This window comes from Lingula anatina, chromosome 9 (genome assembly GCF_051362555.1).
Source record: "Lingula anatina isolate TDL-2025a chromosome 9, LinAna3.0, whole genome shotgun sequence".
Taxonomy (NCBI): Eukaryota; Metazoa; Brachiopoda; class Lingulata; order Lingulida; family Lingulidae; genus Lingula; species Lingula anatina.
Window position 1 is genome coordinate 3,905,649 of NC_141775.1, and position 19,567 is coordinate 3,925,215.

The 19,567-nt window shown below is 37.6% G+C and overlaps 3 protein-coding genes across 3 annotated transcripts; all 3 read left to right on the top strand.

Annotated features, from left to right (window-relative positions):
* The first annotated feature begins 48 nt into the window (after positions 1 to 48).
* Positions 49 to 1,819, top strand: LOC106178061 (ubiA prenyltransferase domain-containing protein 1). Its single transcript, XM_013561065.2, has one exon. The coding sequence runs from the start codon at positions 174 to 176 to the stop codon at positions 1,134 to 1,136; it is 963 nt and encodes a 320-aa protein (XP_013416519.1). The 5' UTR covers positions 49 to 173; the 3' UTR covers positions 1,137 to 1,819.
* A 2,321-nt stretch (positions 1,820 to 4,140) lies between these two features.
* Positions 4,141 to 11,538, top strand: LOC106162850 (uncharacterized). The gene is made up of 3 exons (XM_013540285.2): positions 4,141 to 4,255; positions 4,695 to 5,255; positions 7,706 to 11,538. The coding sequence occupies exons 2-3, from the start codon at positions 4,823 to 4,825 to the stop codon at positions 7,981 to 7,983; spliced, it is 711 nt and encodes a 236-aa protein (XP_013395739.2). The 5' UTR covers positions 4,141 to 4,255; positions 4,695 to 4,822; the 3' UTR covers positions 7,984 to 11,538.
* Positions 11,539 to 16,097: 4,559 nt separating this feature from the next.
* LOC106162834 (uncharacterized) lies at positions 16,098 to 19,412 on the top strand. Its single transcript, XM_013540265.2, has 4 exons — positions 16,098 to 16,309; positions 16,917 to 17,027; positions 17,410 to 17,961; positions 18,187 to 19,412. Exons 1-4 carry the CDS (start codon positions 16,252 to 16,254, stop codon positions 18,462 to 18,464), a joined length of 999 nt encoding a protein of 332 aa, XP_013395719.2. The 5' UTR covers positions 16,098 to 16,251; the 3' UTR covers positions 18,465 to 19,412.
* Positions 19,413 to 19,567: the final 155 nt, after the last annotated feature.

A 19,567-nucleotide genomic window follows, 5' to 3' on the forward strand; every position in this document is an offset into this window, starting at 1 on the left:
TTGATTTATTTTGGGACATACTTTATTTTGTCTCTAAGAAGGCGAATGAGGCTAAAAGCAGCCAAAACGAGATTGACTTAATTTCCGGTGGAGGCATGAACATCGTATTCTGTGTAATCAAGATTAGATGATGTAAATAGCATTGTGAAAAACGTCAGAAATCACGACTCAAAATGGCAGGCGAAAAAATCACAAATGGTGTGCCATATGGCGAGAAATATTCTAAAACAGAAAAGCCGAAAGGGACTTTTTATTCCGTGGTCGCAGCTCTGAGGCCGTGGTCATTCAGCGCTTCATTGGTGCCAGTGGCTCTTGGAAGCATGTTAGCGTACAAAGATAGCGGGTATTTTAATGTGTGGATATTCATAGTGACATGTCTCACAGCCTTATCGGTCCACGGGGCTGGAAACCTTGTCAACACCTACTTTGACTACATGAAAGGGGTCGACGGGAGTAAGAGCGATGACAGAACGCTGGTGGACCACATCCTTGCCCCAAACGATGTGGCCCAGCTGGGGGCAGCGCTGTACACTGTAGGGTGTGCAGGGTTCGTTCTCCTCGTCTACCTGTCCCCGGCAAAGATGGAGCACCTGGCTCTGTTGTACTTTGGCGGACTCTCGGGGAGTTTCCTCTACACCGGAGGCCTAGGACTGAAATACATTGCCTTAGGAGACATCGCCATTTTTCTAACATTTGGACCAGTGACTGTCATGTTTTCCTTCCTCGCACAGTGCGGGAAGCTCTCTCTCCTTCCACTTTGGTACGCCGTGCCATTAGCACTGAACACTGAAGCCATCCTCCACTGCAATAACACAAGAGACATGGAGACTGATAAGGCCTCTGGTATAATCACCCTAGCCATCTTAATAGGCAGGACTGCATCCTATCTGTTATTTGTACTGTTATTATTCTCCCCATACATCAGCTTGTTCGTCCTGGCCCTCCATTACTCAGGATGGTTTCTACTTCCTGTGCTGAGCATATTCCCAGCATTTTCAAGGGAGAGAGATTTCCGGGAGGGCAGGCTAAGGAGACTGCCACAGAAGCTAGCGCAACTAAATATTGTGTTTGGACTTTCATATGTATTAGCTTGTTTTTTAGCCAAAGGAAGTATGTTACCTGGAATGAGACATTGAGACAATGAGACATTTTTTTTTTCAACATAAACCAGAAGTGAAGCATCAGAGGCTGGATTATTTCAAGTGTGAACAGACCAAGATCTATACTGACAATTACATGAATTTATGTTGTGGCATTTCTTAATGTAATAATTTATATATCTCCGTTTATTCTTCCCATATTGTAACTGTAGCACTTGCAAGGACTGGAGCACAGATTTCAAAATTTGAAAAACTGACCTAGAAAACCTGTGGCACTTATTGTAATCTGCAAGCAATCTCTTTGTTGCATGTTCACTCCGTATAAACTGGTTGAGAAATGCTGAAATCCTTTGTCAATCCATTTCTTGTCTGAAAAAAGCCGGGTGTATAGGCAAGCATTGCAGTAATGCTGCCTGTCTTTATTTTATTTCATTATTTTTCTGGTCTGTTTACACAAAGACAGATTTAAACTGGGCTTTTAAACTTGCATTAACAGAAGTCTGTATCCGCCACGAAAATAGAAACATACCTGTAATCTAGTTGTCTGATGGTGCAAGTTATCCCACATTCCAGTTTGCCCAGTTTGAACAAAGTTTTATTTTTTATTTATTTCTTTCTTTTGAGGAGGGTGGGCTATGAAGAGTATTTGTTCTGTTTACTCATTTCTTTTTTTATGTCATAAATGGTTGTTCCATGAAATACTAATTAACCAAATTGAATCTAAACATCTTTGTGTTCCTCTGAACAAAATGTTCAACGCTTTTTAACTGAGACCCATTCCTTGAAGATGGATATTTCAAACAAAAACATGATGTTTTCACTGAATTGAAAAATACAGTTTACGAAATGTTTATATTTCTTGGCACAAACTGGCCGCTACTCGAATGATTCCCTAGGTTTTCTCCGAGAATGACACCAATAAAATAGGGGCGTGTTTAGGCTACGTGGCTAACGATCACCTGTATGGCATGCACGAACACACTGTCTCGCCAATCTCAACTAACACAATTAGGTACCATCTCGCCAATCTCAACTAACATAATTAGGTACCGTCTCGCTAATCGCAACATACACAATTTGGTACCGTCTCGCTAATCACAACTAACACAATTTGGTGGTTTGTGTCTCGTTCAGCCTCTTTGTATATATTGATAACTTTTTTTGTGACACAGTATCACCACCAATGTCTACTTTATAGGCCTACATAAGCAAAGAATACCTGACCTGTTATGATTTGGGAGAAGTCACAATAAACTGGATACTTCTAAGACCGGTCTTAATTCTAAATATTTTGCGAGAAACTGTTGATAGAAAAGTATGAAAAGGCAAATAGAAATAAAGCACACTTCCGCAAAGAAAATGAAACGCTTTTTTTTTCGATTTAAATGTAAGCGGTGGTGTATGTGAAGTGGGGGCATAAGAATCAGGTGATACCAAATACCAACCTCGGTAATGTATACTCAAAAGCGACCATTTAAATAAGCTGTAATTTCGTCGCATAAAACGGCTATTACTTTTACGTGACACAATATGTATATATATATATATATATATATATATATATATATATATATATATATATATATATATATATTACAACTCTGAACTGAAAAATGTTAAACAACACAATATATGGTATGTAGGCCTGAAACTGTGTGGCTTTTTGGTCAATATCCCATTTGAAGATGAAGTAGAAATTTCCAAAAGTGAATTCCTGAATAACTGAGAGTATCTTTTGTAAACTGATGCAGGCTGCTAACTTTGGATTGACTTTGTAGTAATAAAAATAATGGTGATGCATATTTATCACCAATATCCACGGGTAGCTAGGTGTGCAATTTCATGTAACCTTAGAAGGCATTTTAATTATTGACAATAAGATCAATTGATTTATCAGAACTACGTTACATAAAAACATATAATTTGATACTCGTCATTTTAAGTAGAATACAACGAGGAAGTTGTCAATATAGAATATCAAAGCAATAGATCAAGTAAATAGATGGGATTATTAAACTATGAACTTTTTTCGATAAACTGTAACAGAAGAAACCAATTTACGCTGAAAGGTTTCAAACAGATGGCAAGGAAAAAAACTTAAAATGTTTGAATTGTAAGAATATACGATAGACAATTCTGTAGGCCTAAAGCAATGCAGTATCCAAATCAATAACCATAGGTGAGCTGCTTTACTCGATCCCCATCAATTGCTATTTTTCATTGTCGCAAGGAGAAAACACGGTGAGGTGTAAATTTTTAATCGACTCCCCGAAAGCATCTATATACAGAAAATTCTTGCGTGGAGAACACTGTTTAAACCGATAAAGGATTTAACATTTTATATGCTTTTTTTCCAAAAAAAGTTGCACACAATTAAGAGATGTTTTTATTGATGGCGATCGCAGTCGCGGATATTGCAATTGGCGATGGGCGTTGTAAGTATATAGTTCACGTATGTTTGGTTATTCTTTCATTTTTTTTTAAATGGTGTACTGAAATTTGATGTCAGAAGTAATTTTTTTTAAATTGAGCATGAAATACTGATTACTGACCCACTCTCGTAAAAGAGGCGAACACTGGTGGAAAAAAAAAGAGAAATTGATTGGGAGTTAGAAAATGGAAGCGTAAATCGTAATTTTCTCAACTCCTTTTTAAAGATAAACTATGATAAAGAGTAATTCCAGTCCCTGCGAAGTTGGATCGATCTAGGTTGAACTATAGTTTTATTGGGGATGATCCCTTATAGAAAATGATCACGCAAGGAAGCATATTTTTATCCGCATAAATAAGTGAATTTCGGAATAGGAACCAATCACGCTCCAGTAGTTTTACAAATAAATTCCATATTATCTTGACGACAATTAATTTTCGGTGGCTCCTGACTTTGATATAGTTATTTGAATACTTCTCGCCTTTTTACGCGTTTTATTTGTGCCTGACTATTTCGGAATTAAGCTATATTAACATTTTCGAATAACTTAACAACAAAAACTCGTCAGGATAGAAATATCCATCTGTAAAGAGATGTTTTGATCTTTTATCAGCGGTTCTTCCTCGCCCAGCGGGTTTTTGGCCGCTCACAAAACGATACCATGGCTTGGACGTCAGTGGGAACGGTAACCACGCCCTAGTGCAGGACGTCGATTTTAACGCAGGTAAGGGAGCCGCAGAGGGGAAGAATAGCGCCTGATGTCAAAATTGTCCGTCTTTATTTATTTATTATTATTATTATTATTATTATTATTATTGTGCAACCTGAGCAGTTGTGGCGAGTAGGTAATAATACATTAAAAAAGTCGTCATAATAATAATAATAAGTATCTGTTGAATCCAGAGTTTTGTTGTTTGCCAATGGTGGGAGATGAAGAATATTAAAAACTCAGAAGACGAAGAGTATATATATATATATATATATATATATATATATATATATATATATATATATATATATATATATATATTTTTTTTTTTTTTTTTTTTTTTTTTTTTACGATGGTCACATGGATGGAAAATTATATATTTTTCTCCAATTTCTCTCCTTGGATGCGCCTCTGCACGTATACATTGAGTTCTTATTTCTTGTCATTCCTCTAGGCATTTATGGCATTGGCGAAGGCTCGGCTAAATTTGCAGGCACAGTTTCTTCCTTCATCGAAATCCCAAACAATGGAGCATTGAACGTCCGTTCTTTCACATGGCTGGCCTACGTGCGCCTACGACGCATGTCGGATCGGGGTCCACTGTTTAACTTTCGTCGTGGTGAGAACAATTATGATTACGGAACTGTCATATGGGCTGACACATATGTGTTAGGCGGGGGATTCTTCATTCGCCCTATGGTGAGGGAGTTAGGCAGTGAACCAGCATCCTATTATTTAAATGTACTCACTGACGCTGCCTGGGTCTATGCCGGTTTCACGTACGATGCCAAGTCCGGGATGATCAGGATGTGGGTAGACGGCGTCGAGGCGGGTCATTTTCAGCACACTCCTCACCTGAATCATATCACCGACACACCTGTCCGCATCGGTGCCAGACACATTTCCACGAGAGACTCCAGGTATTTCTCCGGTGCCTTGAGGTGTGTCCAATGGTACGGAGTCGCTTTATCTGCAGAACAGATCCAACAGACCGTGGAGCTGTGCAGAGAGACTGGTAAGTACTAGTAGCAGTGGCGAATTGGGGGGGGGGGGGGAGGGGGTCAGGGGGGTCTAGACCCCCCCTCCCGGCCTTTGATTTTTGAAAAAAATCACACCAATGGTCTCCTCTAGAATTTTGATTTGCTGAAACATAGTTCTTAACTGTACCAAATGGCACCATTCGCCCTCTAATATATCAAGTTTTTCGGGGCCCTGCAGCTGGCCCCAAACCTCACTCCAAGGGGAGGGGGGAGGGTCGACTTCGCATCCGCGGACCCCCCTTCAAATAAGTCTGGATCCGCCCCTGTAGTAGGATGATACAGTAAAAGTCCAGGCAACGAACGACTTAGGTTGGAAAAAATGTTAACAAGGGCTTTTCAACTGAATACGGTCCTGTTTGGGGCCAATATAACCCAGATAATCTCCCACCGGAATCCACAAGTACAAAATGGCCGCCAATGCATAGGGAAGAGTATTTAAGTGCACATATTATGGAAAATTGGTGATTTAGAGACTTGCGAGACGTATAATTTTCAAAACCATGGTCATTCAGTTGTAGATAGTTTGGATTCACCATAGGTCAAGGTCAATCTCGAGTGTCAAGGCCAATCTCGAAAAAGACCAAAACAGCTCAAAATACGACTGTCTTTATTCTTTCAAAAATGAACTTTTTATGATTTTTTTTTTTTTTTGCTCTTATTGAGAACTGAACACAAGAGGCCACATTTGTGAATGTTGCATTTAACTGACCAGGGGTAAAACAATGTATGTCAAGGTCAAATTTGCATTTTAAAAGATACAAAAGTAAGATTTGTGATCCCCATAACACATGCCAAACTAATATATCCTTTGATTGCCGAATGTCCTAATGATGATTATGTTGAAAATCATTAAATAAAAGGGCAATACTTTGTAAACGAAGGGAGGCCAAGGTCATGTATGTGTGTCAAGGTCAATCTCATTAGTGGCTTGAAATGTAACTACATTTTTGCGGAACTTTTTATGTCATCTATTAGTGACAAAATGTCATAAACACATGACAAAATTGAAAGAAAAGCGTGTAGATTGATACAGCTGTGAGACAATATAAACACTCAGGCATGCTATAATGTGCCTACAAGCAGAAACACACGCACAACAACTTACAAAAGCACATTTGAAACGGTGCTTGTGGATGCAGCGTGAAGAGATCATTTTATCAGGAGTGTATATTTTTGTAAAAATATAGAGTGGTGTGTATTTTATGCCAATTTTAGGTTTGACCTTGTTTTAAGTTTCACCTTGAGACATATACTCTGAAAATGTCCTAACCCTTTACCACGCAATTCGTATTTTTGATCACATACGTTATTGAGAGGCCTGCATGATTATCTGTGCCAGTGTGCGTATATGCAAAATTTGATAGAAATGGCATTTGAGGTATTTTTATTTAATTGTTTTAATTACATTCATGTCTATTGGACTTTAACACTTATTTTCTTCTCCTTTGTTCAATTAAATCCCAAAGCAAAATTATTGCCTTTTGACCAAATTGCTTGATAAATAATTTTATTTCTGTGAAAATTATAGTTGGATGTATTTTAGACCGTTTTTGTCCCATTTCAAGACTGACCTTGACACACACGTGACTTTGACCTCTGGTGATCAACAACCTATTGTCCTTTTATTCATTAAATCTTACACATTATTAAAAGTTTTGACCATACATGTACGTGAACTTATCTAGTTCGACTGAATTTTTATTGGATCAGAAATGTCACTTTTGTAGTTTGATGCAAATTTGACGATGACGTGCATTATTTTACCCTTGGTCAGTTAAATAAAGCATTCACAAAGGTGGTCTCTTGTATGCAGTTCTCAATAGCAGCTAGAAATATAATAAAATATTCATTTTTGAAAGAATAAAGACATTTGATGCTATATTTTAAGCTATTTTGGCCCTTTCTCGGGATTGACCTTGACATTAAGGCATCATCTTGACCTCTGATGACTTCCAAACTTTTTTCAATTGAATGGCCATGCCTTGGAACATTAGAAATAATTTCTTTTACAAGCTTTTAAGTTACCCAGTTTCCATGATATGCCCACTTACACTCCGTCCCATATGCATTGGCGGCCATTTTGGATTTTTGGCACTTTGCCATGGGTGGAATCCAGTGGGAAATTATCTGGGTTATATTGGCCCCATACTGGACCGGATTCAGTTGAGATATCTTTGTTAACATTTTTCCAACTTCAGTGGGGAATATTCGTTCTTTTACCAGACTTGTGTACAGAATCTACATACTGGAGGACGGCGACGAGGTTATGTTTTCACCTCCGCTTGTCTGTCTGTCTGTCTGTCTGTCTGTTGTCACAAGCCTAACTCAAAAACTTGCAGGTGGATTTTGATGAAATTTTCAAGATAGGTCAGAAGTTGGGTGTGTTAATTTATCTTGCAAATAAGAAAGTGTGTGTCTCTTTCAGTACACGGCGCACGGTACAAGGTTCACAAAGGTTACGCAATTGGCACTAACTCTTCACTAACATACAGATCCGCGCATGGAATCCGTTCTCTCTTGGAATGTGCCGCCTTCTGTTGCCGAGACTACAACTGTCTATCAGTGAATTATTTGGAGGCTACTTCAACATGTGAACTCAGCAAATACTCCACCGTCTACAACAGCAGCCTACAGCTTACCCGACGTTCAGAGGGCGAGGTGCACGCCAAACTATTGCATCCCGTGAATATGTTGTCTGATTGAGATAAGTGGCGAGTCCAGACTAAGGGCTCATTCCCCATGAAACTATCACTTTATGTAGAGGGATCCCAATCCGCGGAGACTTTTGCTGAATGCAATCAGATTAACATATTAACACTCCCCCTCCTGGCGTTGAAAAGAATACTGAAAAGCTGGTGATTATACCAGCTGGTGGAAACAAGAGGCGGCGTGTAAATCTGTTAATCTGATTGCATTCAGCGAGTGACTCCCCAGAGTTGGATCGATTTTCACAGCAAGATATTTTTATTGGGAATGAGCCTTATTAAAGCATTCTGATGTCGGATTATTTATTTAGGCGACTATTCTATACCGGGTCGACATTGGCTAATTTGGCTTTATTGTGCCCAGGCACATCTTGACAGCATAAAACGAAATTTACGTGAGTCCCGTAGTGTGGGGGGAAAAAAGAAATTTCCATGAGTTTCATGGTGCGATGAAACTACATATAACAGGGTATATCTTTATAGGGTTGAAAGCATATGAAGCGCTCTTCTGTATGCGGCCTTTCTGATTGTAGAGATTATTTAATATGTGATTTATTCAATTATTCATATATTTATATGAGCGGTCCAAATTGTAAATGTTAATATGGTTTATAATATTTTCAAGATTCCCGTAGTGTGGTGAGAAAAAACCCATTAGTCCGTTACGTGGTGAAAAAAGAAACGGAATTTCCATAAGTCCTGTAATGTGATGAAAACGAAATATCCTTTAGTGCCGTATATTGCACTAATGATGTCCCTATACTTTACTTTGGTATATTCTTTTTAGAGACTCCTAATATAAGAAGTTAGAACTTTATAGGGTTGAAATCATAGTCAGCGTTCTTCTGTATACAACCTTTCTGGTTGTTGCGATTATTTTTTAATTAATTTTCCTATTCCTTTATTCATATATTTGTGATAATTGTTAATGTGCTTAATACATACTAATCAAGATTTTCCTTAAAATGTTATGATTGTTGTTTGTATGCATGTACACTGTAAGATGTCACGCAGTATCTTAGACTGTGCGACAGATCGCCCGATAAGGAGACAAAAAGACAGGATATTTTAATACGTTAATTGAAATTTTTGTTGTTGCTGCTGTATAGTGCAAGTGCCTAGTTCATACATTTTTATTCCACTGTATTTACTCGGATTTTATTGTCACATTAAGACCCATTTAATACGTTTAATGCTCTTTTTTCTATTTATGCATAATGGACATCTAAGGTCAAGTTTGACCTACAGGGTTGCTACTTAATATGGAATATTTTTTATCATTGTTATTTTTGAGTGCTGATTAAATATTTTTTGGCTTGATTCATCAAAAAAGTATATCATTGAGTGAGAAAAATATCCAGTCTTCCATTGTGAGATATTTTGGTCAATAATATCAAATCTGACATAAGATGTCATTCAAAAGAAAAGAACACCCCCAGAAAACCATATCAACAGATTGATGTCAGTATTAACTTTAAGCTAAGATATTAAAGAAAATGATAGCCTCCGGACAGTGATAAGTTACACAGTCAAAGAAATCATTACAGTAAATCATGAAAAGTCATCAATAGCGGGTATGACCTCCAGCAGCCGCTTGCAGCGCCCTCATCCTACATGCCATACCCTGTGACAAGTTTTTTTAGAGTTTGGATGTGGATATCATTCCACGCAGTGATATTTGCCTGTCGCATTTCATCACTATTTACCGGCCGATGACCATAGCTATTAATTCTCTGAGTTACTTCCGCCCACAGATTTTCAATTGGGATCATTACTGGGGAGTTTGCAGGCCAGGGCAGTTGCTGAACCTACTGGTTTTGAAGAAAAACAGTGATTCTGCGAGCTCGATGTGGGGTTGCACAGTCGTCTTGGTACACAAAGCTATTCCTAAAGATGACTCTTACAAATCGAAGCATTGTTTGCTGTAGAATGTCTCTGTAGGAACCCTGGTTGAGGTTGCCTCCCAGAAAAACCAACTGGTTCTGGACACCGGCATGGAATGTGATTCCAGTGTTTTGGCTGCAAAAGCACGTGGTTCCCAGCCCATTGCAGACGTCGCTGTATATGACCTGCTGTTAACAGTGGTTTACGTACTGGTCTTCGTGCAAAATAACCAGTTTGCTGTAATCTTTTGTTCACAAGGGACCTTGAAACGGGCGTTTGAAAGGCATTCTGCCACTCTTTTTTGAGGACACTGGTTGTCTTTGTACGACCAGCACGGCGCACTCTAAGGAGAAGGCGATCCTGTCTTCTTGGTGTGGTACGCGGACACCCTGGTGGAAGTATTGGAGTAGGTGCCCCTGTTGTAGCATTTGTTTGGAGGACTTTATTAACGGTTCCTGAAAAATGTTGAATTGTCTGGCAATGGCTATCCGTTTCTAGCCATTTTCTCTGAGAGAAAGAATCCCATAGTAAGCTGCGTTGCTTAGCTGTCGAACCATATCTTCTCTAAGGTAACTGACAAGTTTCAGAGCGATCCCTTTGTTGCTTCTCTAAATACACTCCAAAGATTGACCAAACCCATGCGCTTTTATACAAGGGCAGAAATTGCCGAAAAGACCACCCCTCACATTTCTGACCACAGAACATGCAACTGCTTACATTAATTGTTTCGAAAGTTGCATGGTAATTAGGTAACACACCTGGCTACACATAGAGTGACACATCAGTTTTGGATTTAAAATAGTTGGAGAGAAATTAAATATTTTGTAGAACATTTTCTCGACAAAAAATAATATTCCATATTAAGTGGTAACCCTGTATCTGTCAGTCATGGTTGTACAGTATGCTTGTATCGACTTAACAGATCATGTCGTTTTAATTTCTGGCCAAAAGATGCCAACGTTTGGACCAATTTCACCTCGTTGATCATGTCGTTTTAATTTCTGTGACAAATGTAATTTCAATGATCTTTATTACTGTCTGACCACAGAGTCTGCAAGTAGTATGTATTAAAAATATTGTACCGGATGCTGTACTTCAAATTTGTATTCTATTCTAGAGGCTCCTGATATCAGAGGATAGAACTTTATAGGGTTGAAGGTATAGCCATCGTTCTTCTGTACGAGACCCTTCTGGCTGTTGAAATTATTTTTTTTATTTACTATTTATTCCTTTATTTGTGCGGACTGTAAATGCTAATGAGGTTTATAGATTTAATATACTAATCAAGATTTTCTTTAAAATATCAAAATTGTTGTTTGTATGCATGTAAGATGTCGTGGACTGTGCAAGAGACTTGTATAGTGCAATTGTCTATTTCATGTACTTATATTCCACTATATTTACTCAGCTTTACATCAGATCATAAAATTGGGGTAAAATGATGGGGAAAAAAAGTTAGAACATAGATTTTTATACACTCAAATTACTGATTGTAACCTTTAAATCAAGATGCAAATTACTGCTTCTAAAGTGTAGGCTAGGGAACAAATGCCTTCAATTTTCTGTTACTGTTTATCAGATAAAAGAAATGTATTGATTTGTACTTATGGTTTATAAATATGTCCGTTCAATAAATAATGCTTCTATAGCCACGCCATTCTATGTATTGTATTCAGTGAGTAATGATAAGAGGTGGGTTGAGTTTTAGGACCCAGTGGCCCTTAGTGCACTCAATGAAAACTTTTCACGTGTGCAGTTATCAGGATTATTGTCTCTGACCACATCACGCTTTTTATTTATTTTATTATTTTTTTTTTTTGGAGGGGGGGGGGCGAGGGGGAGCTATGAACAGTTTGTGTTCTGTTCACTCATTCCTTTTATTATGTCATTAGTTGTTGTTCCATGAGTTACTTAATAATCAAACTTTGAATCTTTATATCTCTGTGTTGCTCTGAACAATCTGAACGCTCTTTTACTGAAAAAAATTTGGTTGAAAATGAACATCAAAAGAAAAGAAACACGTTTTTGTAGAATAGAAGAATACAACTGGCAAAATTGATTACTCTACTCATTTTTTCTTGACGCAAACTGGCCGTTGCTCAAATGATTCCCTAGATTTTTTTTTTTTTTTTTTGAGAAAGGCGCCAATAAAGTCGAAGCCTACCAAGGTTACGTGTCTAACGATTACCCGTATACCGGCGCAATGAGACACCCTTTCGCCAATTTCAACTAACACAATGAGGCACTGTCTCGCTTATCTCAACTAACACAATTCGGTGGTTTGGGGCTCGTTTAGCCTCTTTTATCTATTGCTATTTTTTTTTTTTGTGACACGGTATCATCACCCCTAGACTGTCTGCTTTATACATAAGCAAGAACTACACGAGCCGGAAATAGAAAAGATGTGGTTTGGGAGAAGTTACTTATAGCAACTTATAGTAACTGGCTCGCGCTGCCAGTAATTACGCCGCGGGATATTTAGGGCACAGACCGTGATCATAAGACATACCGCAAATGGAAAATAGAATTTAGAAAATAGACATTGCATGGGAATGAAGCCTTAATCATTGACCGAATTTTACATTTGAGTTATCAGAACTAAGTTACATAAAAAACACCTTATTTGATACTTGTCATTTTAGCTAGAACACAATGAGGGATCTGGAGTTGTCAATTTAGAATATCTAAGCAATAGATCAAGGTTATTAAACTATTAAATTTTTCGATAAACTCCACCAGAAAGAATATCAGAGTAAGCTAGTAACGCTGAAAGCTTCCAAAAAGATGACAAGCAAAAAAAAAGTTTGAATTGTATGAATATATGATAAACAATTCTGTAGGCCTTACGCAATGCAGCATCTAAATTAATAACCATAGATGAGCTGTTTTATACGATCCCCATCAATTGCTGTCTTGCATTATCGCTAGGTGAATACACAGTGAGATGTAATTTTTTCGACGCCCCGAAGGTACCTATATACAGGAAATTCTAGCGTGGAGATCGCTGGTAAAACTCACAGTAAAAAGGACTTCACATTTTATATATTATTTAATTTTTTTACAAGTTACACACAACTAAGGGTACGAGATGTTGCTTTTATTGACGGCGATCGCAGTTGTGGATATTGCAGTTGGCGATGGGCGTTGTAAGTACATAGTTCACGTATGTTTCTTTATTCTTTCATTTTAATGATGTACTGGAATTTGATGTCAGAAGTTATTTTTGTAATTGAGCATGAAATAATTTATACGTGTTACTGACCAACTCTCGTAAAAAAGGTGAAAACTGGTAGAAAAAACAGAGAAATAAATTGGGAGTTACAAAATTTTCGGTGGGTCGTGGCTTTGATATGGCAATTTAAATACTCAAAATCAATTATTTTGTGTGTGTGTGTGTGTGTGTGTGTGTGTGTTTCGTTTAGCCTCTTTTATCTATTGCTATTTTTTTTTGTGACACGGTATCATCACCCCTAGACTGTCTGCTTTATACATAAGCAAGGACTACCTGACCTGGAAATAGAAAAGATGTGATTTGGGAAAAGTCATAATAAACTAGATACTTCAAAGACCGGTCTTAATTCTAAATATTTTGCGAGAAACTGTTGATAGAAGAGTATGAAGAGGCATTTAGAAATAAAATACTTACACTTCTGCACAGAAAAGGACACTTTTTTTCCAGTTTAAGTGTAAGCTGTGATGCACGTGGAGTGGGGGTATAAGGGGTGGGTGATACCAAATATCAGATTTAACCTCGGTAATGGATGCTCAAAAGTGCCTATTATAAATTGAAAGTGAAGCAACAGCAGGGGAATTAATTAAGTTTCAATAAGCTAGATCTCCTCCAGTAGACTGTAAAACGCGAAGGTTAATATAATAATATTTCCACCCTGAACTGATAAATAGAAAGATAATATGCGGTCCATGATTTGCAGACCTGAAACAGTTATGTGGCTTTTCGGTTAATTTGAAGACGAAGTAGAAATTTTCTAAAGTGAATTCTTGAATAACTGAGAGTGTCTCTTGTAAACGGATACAGGCTGCTAACTTTGGATTGACTTTGTAGAAATAAAAATAATGGTGACGCATATATTTATCATCAATATCCACGGGTAGTTAGATGTGCAATTTCATGTAACCTTACACGGGTATTTTAATTATTGACCGGATTTTACATTTGGATCAATTGAGTTATCAGAACCACGTTACATAAAAAACACATTATTTGACACTTGTCATTTTAGCTAGAACACAATGAGGGATCTGGAGTTGTCAATTTAGGATATCTAAGCAATAGATCAAGGTTATTAAACTATTAAATTTTTTCGATAAACTCTACCATAAAGAATATCAGAGTAAGCTAGTTACGCTGAAAGGGTCCAAACAGATGACAAGCAAAAAAAGTTTGAATTGTATGAATATATGATAAACAATTCTGTAGGCCTAAGGCAATGCAGCATCTAAATCAATGACCATAGATGAGCTGTTTTATACGATCCCCATCAATTGCTGTCTTGCATTATCGCTAGGTGAATACACAGTGAGATGTTATTTTTTCGACGCCCCGAAGGTACCTATATACAGGAAATTCTAGCGTGGAGATCGCTGGTAAAACTGACAGTAAAAAGTACATCATATTATTTTATACAATTTTCGGTGGGTCGTGACTTTGATATGGCAATTTAAATACTCCTAGCTTTTTATTTGGGACACAGTATCAATTTTTTTTTTGTGTGTGTGTGTGTGTTTCGTTTAGCCTCTTTTATCTATTGCTATTTTTTTGTGACACGGTATCATCACCCCTAGACTGCTGCTTTATACATAAGCAAGGATTACCTGACCTGGAAATAGAAAAGATGTGATTTGGGAAAAGTCATAATAAACTAGATACTTCCAAGACCGGTCTTAATTCTAAATATTTTGCGAAAAACTGTTGATATAAGAGTATGAAGAGGCATTTAGAAATAAAATACTTACACTTCTGCACAGAAAATGAAATGTTTTTTCTTCAGTTTAAATGTGAGCTGTGATGCACGTGGTGTGGGGGTATAAGCATGGGTGATACCAAATAACAAATTAAACCTCGGTAATGGATGCTCAAAAGTGACTAATTAGATTAGGAAGTGAAACAACAGCAGGGGAATTAATTCAATTTCAATAAGTTAGGTCTCCTCCAGTTAAAACAACATAAAGCAGCATATAATGTAGAAAGGCTATTACTTTTTTCCCTTATAGACTATAAAACGTGCAGGTTAATATTTCCTTCCTGAACTGATAAATAAAAAGATAATATGCAGTCTATGATCTGCAGATCTGAAACAGTTATGTGGCTTTTCGGTTAATTTGAAGACGAAGTAGAAAATTTCGAAAGTGAATTCTTGAATAACTGAGAGTATCTCTTGTAAACAGATGCAGGCTGCTAACTTTGGATTGACTTTGTATTAGTCACACATAAAAATAATGGTGACGCTTATTTATCATCAATATCCACGCGTAGTTAGATGTGCAATTTCCTGTAACCTTACATGGGTATTTTAATTATTGACCGAATTTTTCAATTGGATCAATTGAGTTATCGGAACTACGTTACATAAAAACACATTATTTGACACTTGTCACTTTCAGGCCTACCCAACTACCAGACTCGGCACCGAATGATCCTGAATTCACCGGTAGATCGGACCACACTACCCGTTTTCAAGGTGTGTATCAGTACGCATTTCACAGTATCAGACACGACACCGCTCTTGCCTAGTACGCGATGTGATAGTGACGATTCTCAGCGGGGTTGAAAGCATTGCATTACCACTCAAAATTTGTTCGGGGTATGATACTGTGAAATGCGTACTGACTCTCACCTTGAAAACGGGTAGTGTGGTCCGATCTACCGGTGAATTCGGGATCATTCGGTGCCGAGTCTGGTAGTTGGGTAGGCCTGACTTTAGCTAGAACACAATGAGGGAGTTGTCAATTTAGAATATCTAAGCAATAGATCAAGATTATTAAACTATTAAATTTTTTCGATAAACTCTACCATAAAGAATATCAGAGTAAGCTAGTTACGCTGAAAGGGTCCAAACAAATGACAAGCAAAAAAAGTTTGAATTGTATGAATATATGATAAACAATTCTGTAGGCCTAAAGCAATGCAGCATCTAAATCAATAAACATAGGTGAGCTGTTTTATACGATCCCCATCAATTGCTATCTTGCATTATCGCTAGGTGAATACACAGTGAGATGTTATTTTTTTTCGACGCCCCGAAGGTACCTTTATACAGGAAATTCTAGCGTGGAGATCGCTGGTAAAACTCACAGTAAAAAGTACATCATATTTTATATATTATTTTATTTTTAAAAAGTTGCACACAACTAAGGGCACGAGATGTTGTTTTTATTGATGGCGATCTCAGTCGCGGATATTGCAGTTGGCGATGGGCGTTGTAAGTACATAGTTCACGTATGTTTGTTTATTCTTTCATTTTAATGGTGTACTGAAGTTTGATGTCACAAGTTTTTTTTTAATTGAACATGAAATAATTTATACGTATTACTGATCCGCTCTCGAAAAAAAGGTGAAAACTGGTAGAAAAAACAGAGAAATTAATTAGGAGTTAGAAAATGGAATCGTAAATGGTAATTATTTCAATTGCTTTTTTTAAAAGATTAACCCTTGTGAAAAAGAGGCAATCACCAGTCCCTGCGATATAGGTAGAACAATAGTGTCATTGGGGATGCGCCTTGATAGAAAATAGTGAAGCAGGGAAAAATATTCTTATCAACATAACGCAGTGAATTTCAGAATAAACTTCGCCCCAGTAGTGTTACAAATACATGTCATATGTTCTGACGACAGCTAATTTCCGGTGGTCCGTGACTTTGATATGGTAATTTAAATACTCCTAGCCTTTTTACGCGTTTAATTTGTACCAGACTATTTCAGAATTAGCCAATTTATATTTTTAATACTCTTAGCACAAAAACTCGTCGGAATGAAAATACATTGGATACATTATATATGTCTCTAAAGAGATATTTTGCTTCTTTCAGCGGTTCTTCCTCGCCCAGCGGGTTTTTGGCCGCTCACAAAACGATACCATGGCTTGGACGTCAGTGGGAATGGTAACCACGCCCTAGTACAGGACGTCGATTTTAACGCAGGTAAGTGAGCCACAGAGGGAAAGAATAGCGCCTGATGGCAAAATTGTACGTCTTTATTTATTTATTTATTTATTTATTTATTAGTATTATTGTGCAACCTGAGTAGTTGTGGTGAGTAGGTAATAATACATTTAAAAAGTAATAATAATAATAATAATAATAATAATAACTATCTGGTGAATCTAGAGTTTTGTTGTTTGCCAATTGTGGGAGATGAAGAATATGAAAAACTCAGAAGACGAAGAGTCCATTTTTACTATATATATATATATATATTACGATGGTCACATGGATGGAAAATTATATATTTTTCTCCAGTTTCTCTCCTTGGATGCGCCTCTGCACAAATACATTGAGTTCTTATTTCTTGTCATTCCTCTAGGCATTTATGGCATTGGCGAAGGCTCGGCTAAATTTGCAGGCACAGTTTCTTCCTTCATCGAAATCCCAAACAACGGAGCATTGAACGTCAGTTCTTTCACATGGCTGGCCTACGTGCGCCTACGGTATATATCGGATTGGGCTGGAACCCTGTTTGACTTTCGTAGTAGCGAGGACAATAATGTTCAAGGAATTGTCATATTGGCTTTTTTGGGGATTTTCTATATTTGCCCTGTGATGGACGAGAGAACCTGTCGCTCAGGGCCTTATTCATTACAAGTCCTCACTGACGCTGCCTGGGTCTATGCTGGATTCACGTACGATGCCCAGACCGGGATGATTAGCTTGTGGGTGGACGGCGTGGAGGCGGGTCATTTTCAGCACACTCCTCAACTGAATCTTACCACCGACACACCTGTCCGCATCGGTGCCAAACACAGTTCCACGGGAGACCCCAGGTGTTTCTCCGGTGCCTTGAGGTGTGTCCAATGGTACGGAGTCGCTTTATCTGCAGAACAGATCCAACAGACCGTGAAGCTGTGCAGAGAGCCTGGTAAGTACTAGTACCTGTATAATGATAATTAAAAATAATGTGTACAGAATCTACATACTGAACGACGGCGACGAGGTTATGTATTCACCTCCGTTTTTCTGTCTGTTTGTTGTTATAAGCCTAACTTAAAAGCTTCCGGATTGATTTTGATGAAATATCCAGTATAGGTCAGAAGTGACCTGTATTAATTTATCTTGCTATTAAGAAAGTTTGTGTCTGTTTCAGTACACGGAGCACAGTACAAGGTTCACCGTGGTTACAATATGGGCACAGACTCTTCACTAATATACAGATCCGAGCAGAACATCCATTGTCTCATACAATGCTCCGCCCTCTGTTCCCGAGACTACAACTGTCTATCAGTGAATTATTTGGAGGCTACTTCAACCTGTGAGCTCAGCAAATACTCCACCGTCTACAACAGCAGCCTACAGCTCACCCGACGTTCAGAGGGCGAGGTGCACGCCGAACTTTTGCATCCCGTGAATATGTTGTCTGATTGAGATAAGTGGCGAGTCTAGACTAAGGGCTCATTCCCCATGAAACCACTGTTTTACGTAGATCGATCCAAATCCACGAGGGACTTTTGCTGAATGCATTCAGATTAACAGATTTCAATATTAAAACACTCCTCCTACTGGTGTAGTGCGGTGACAAACGTAATGTCCATGATCTTTATTACTCTCTTACATGTTCATGTACCACAGAGTCTGCAAGTGCTGTAGTCTGTTACAGAATTATTGTATCGGATGCTTTAATTAAATTTTGTATTCTATTCTAGAGGCTCTTGATATCAGAGGATAGAACTTTATAGGGTTGAAAGTATAGCCAGCGTTCTTCTGTACGAGACCTTTCCAGCTGTTGAAATTATTTTTTTATTTACTATTTATTCCTTTATTTGTGCGGACTGTAAATGCTAATGTTGTTTCTACATTTAACATACTAATCAAGATTTTCCTTAAAATATCAAAATTGTTGTTTGTATACATGTAAGCTGTCATGGACTGTGCGATAGACTGTCGGATAATGAGACAAATATGATATTGTAATATGTAAACAGAATTTATTCTTGTTGTATAGTACAAGTGCCTAGTTCATGTACGTATATTCCACTGTATTTACTCGGATTTACAACAGATCACGTCGTTTAACTTTTAGTCAAGTAGGGCAACGTTTGGACAAGCCGAAAATATTCATAAAATTGGGGGGAATTTTTGATAATTTTGATGTAGGGACACAATAGCTAGCTAGAACGTAGATATTTAAACACCCATATTACAGATTGTAACCTTTAAATCAATATGTAAATTACTGTTTCAATAGCCTTGGGCTAGGTAACAGCTGCCTTCAATTTTCCGTTACTTTTTATCATATAAACAAAAATATACATGTATTGCTTTGTACTAATGGGTTATAAATGTGTCTGTTCAATAAATATTGCTTTAAGCCAAGCCATTCTACAGGTATTATATTCAGCGGGTATATTATATTATTATATTCAGCGTGAAATGAAAAACCTACTGGAAGTTTCTTCTTTTCCTGATGACAACAGTCTATCTCTTAGCTATTTCTTTCCATCCAGATGGTATCCCTTCACTCAAAGATC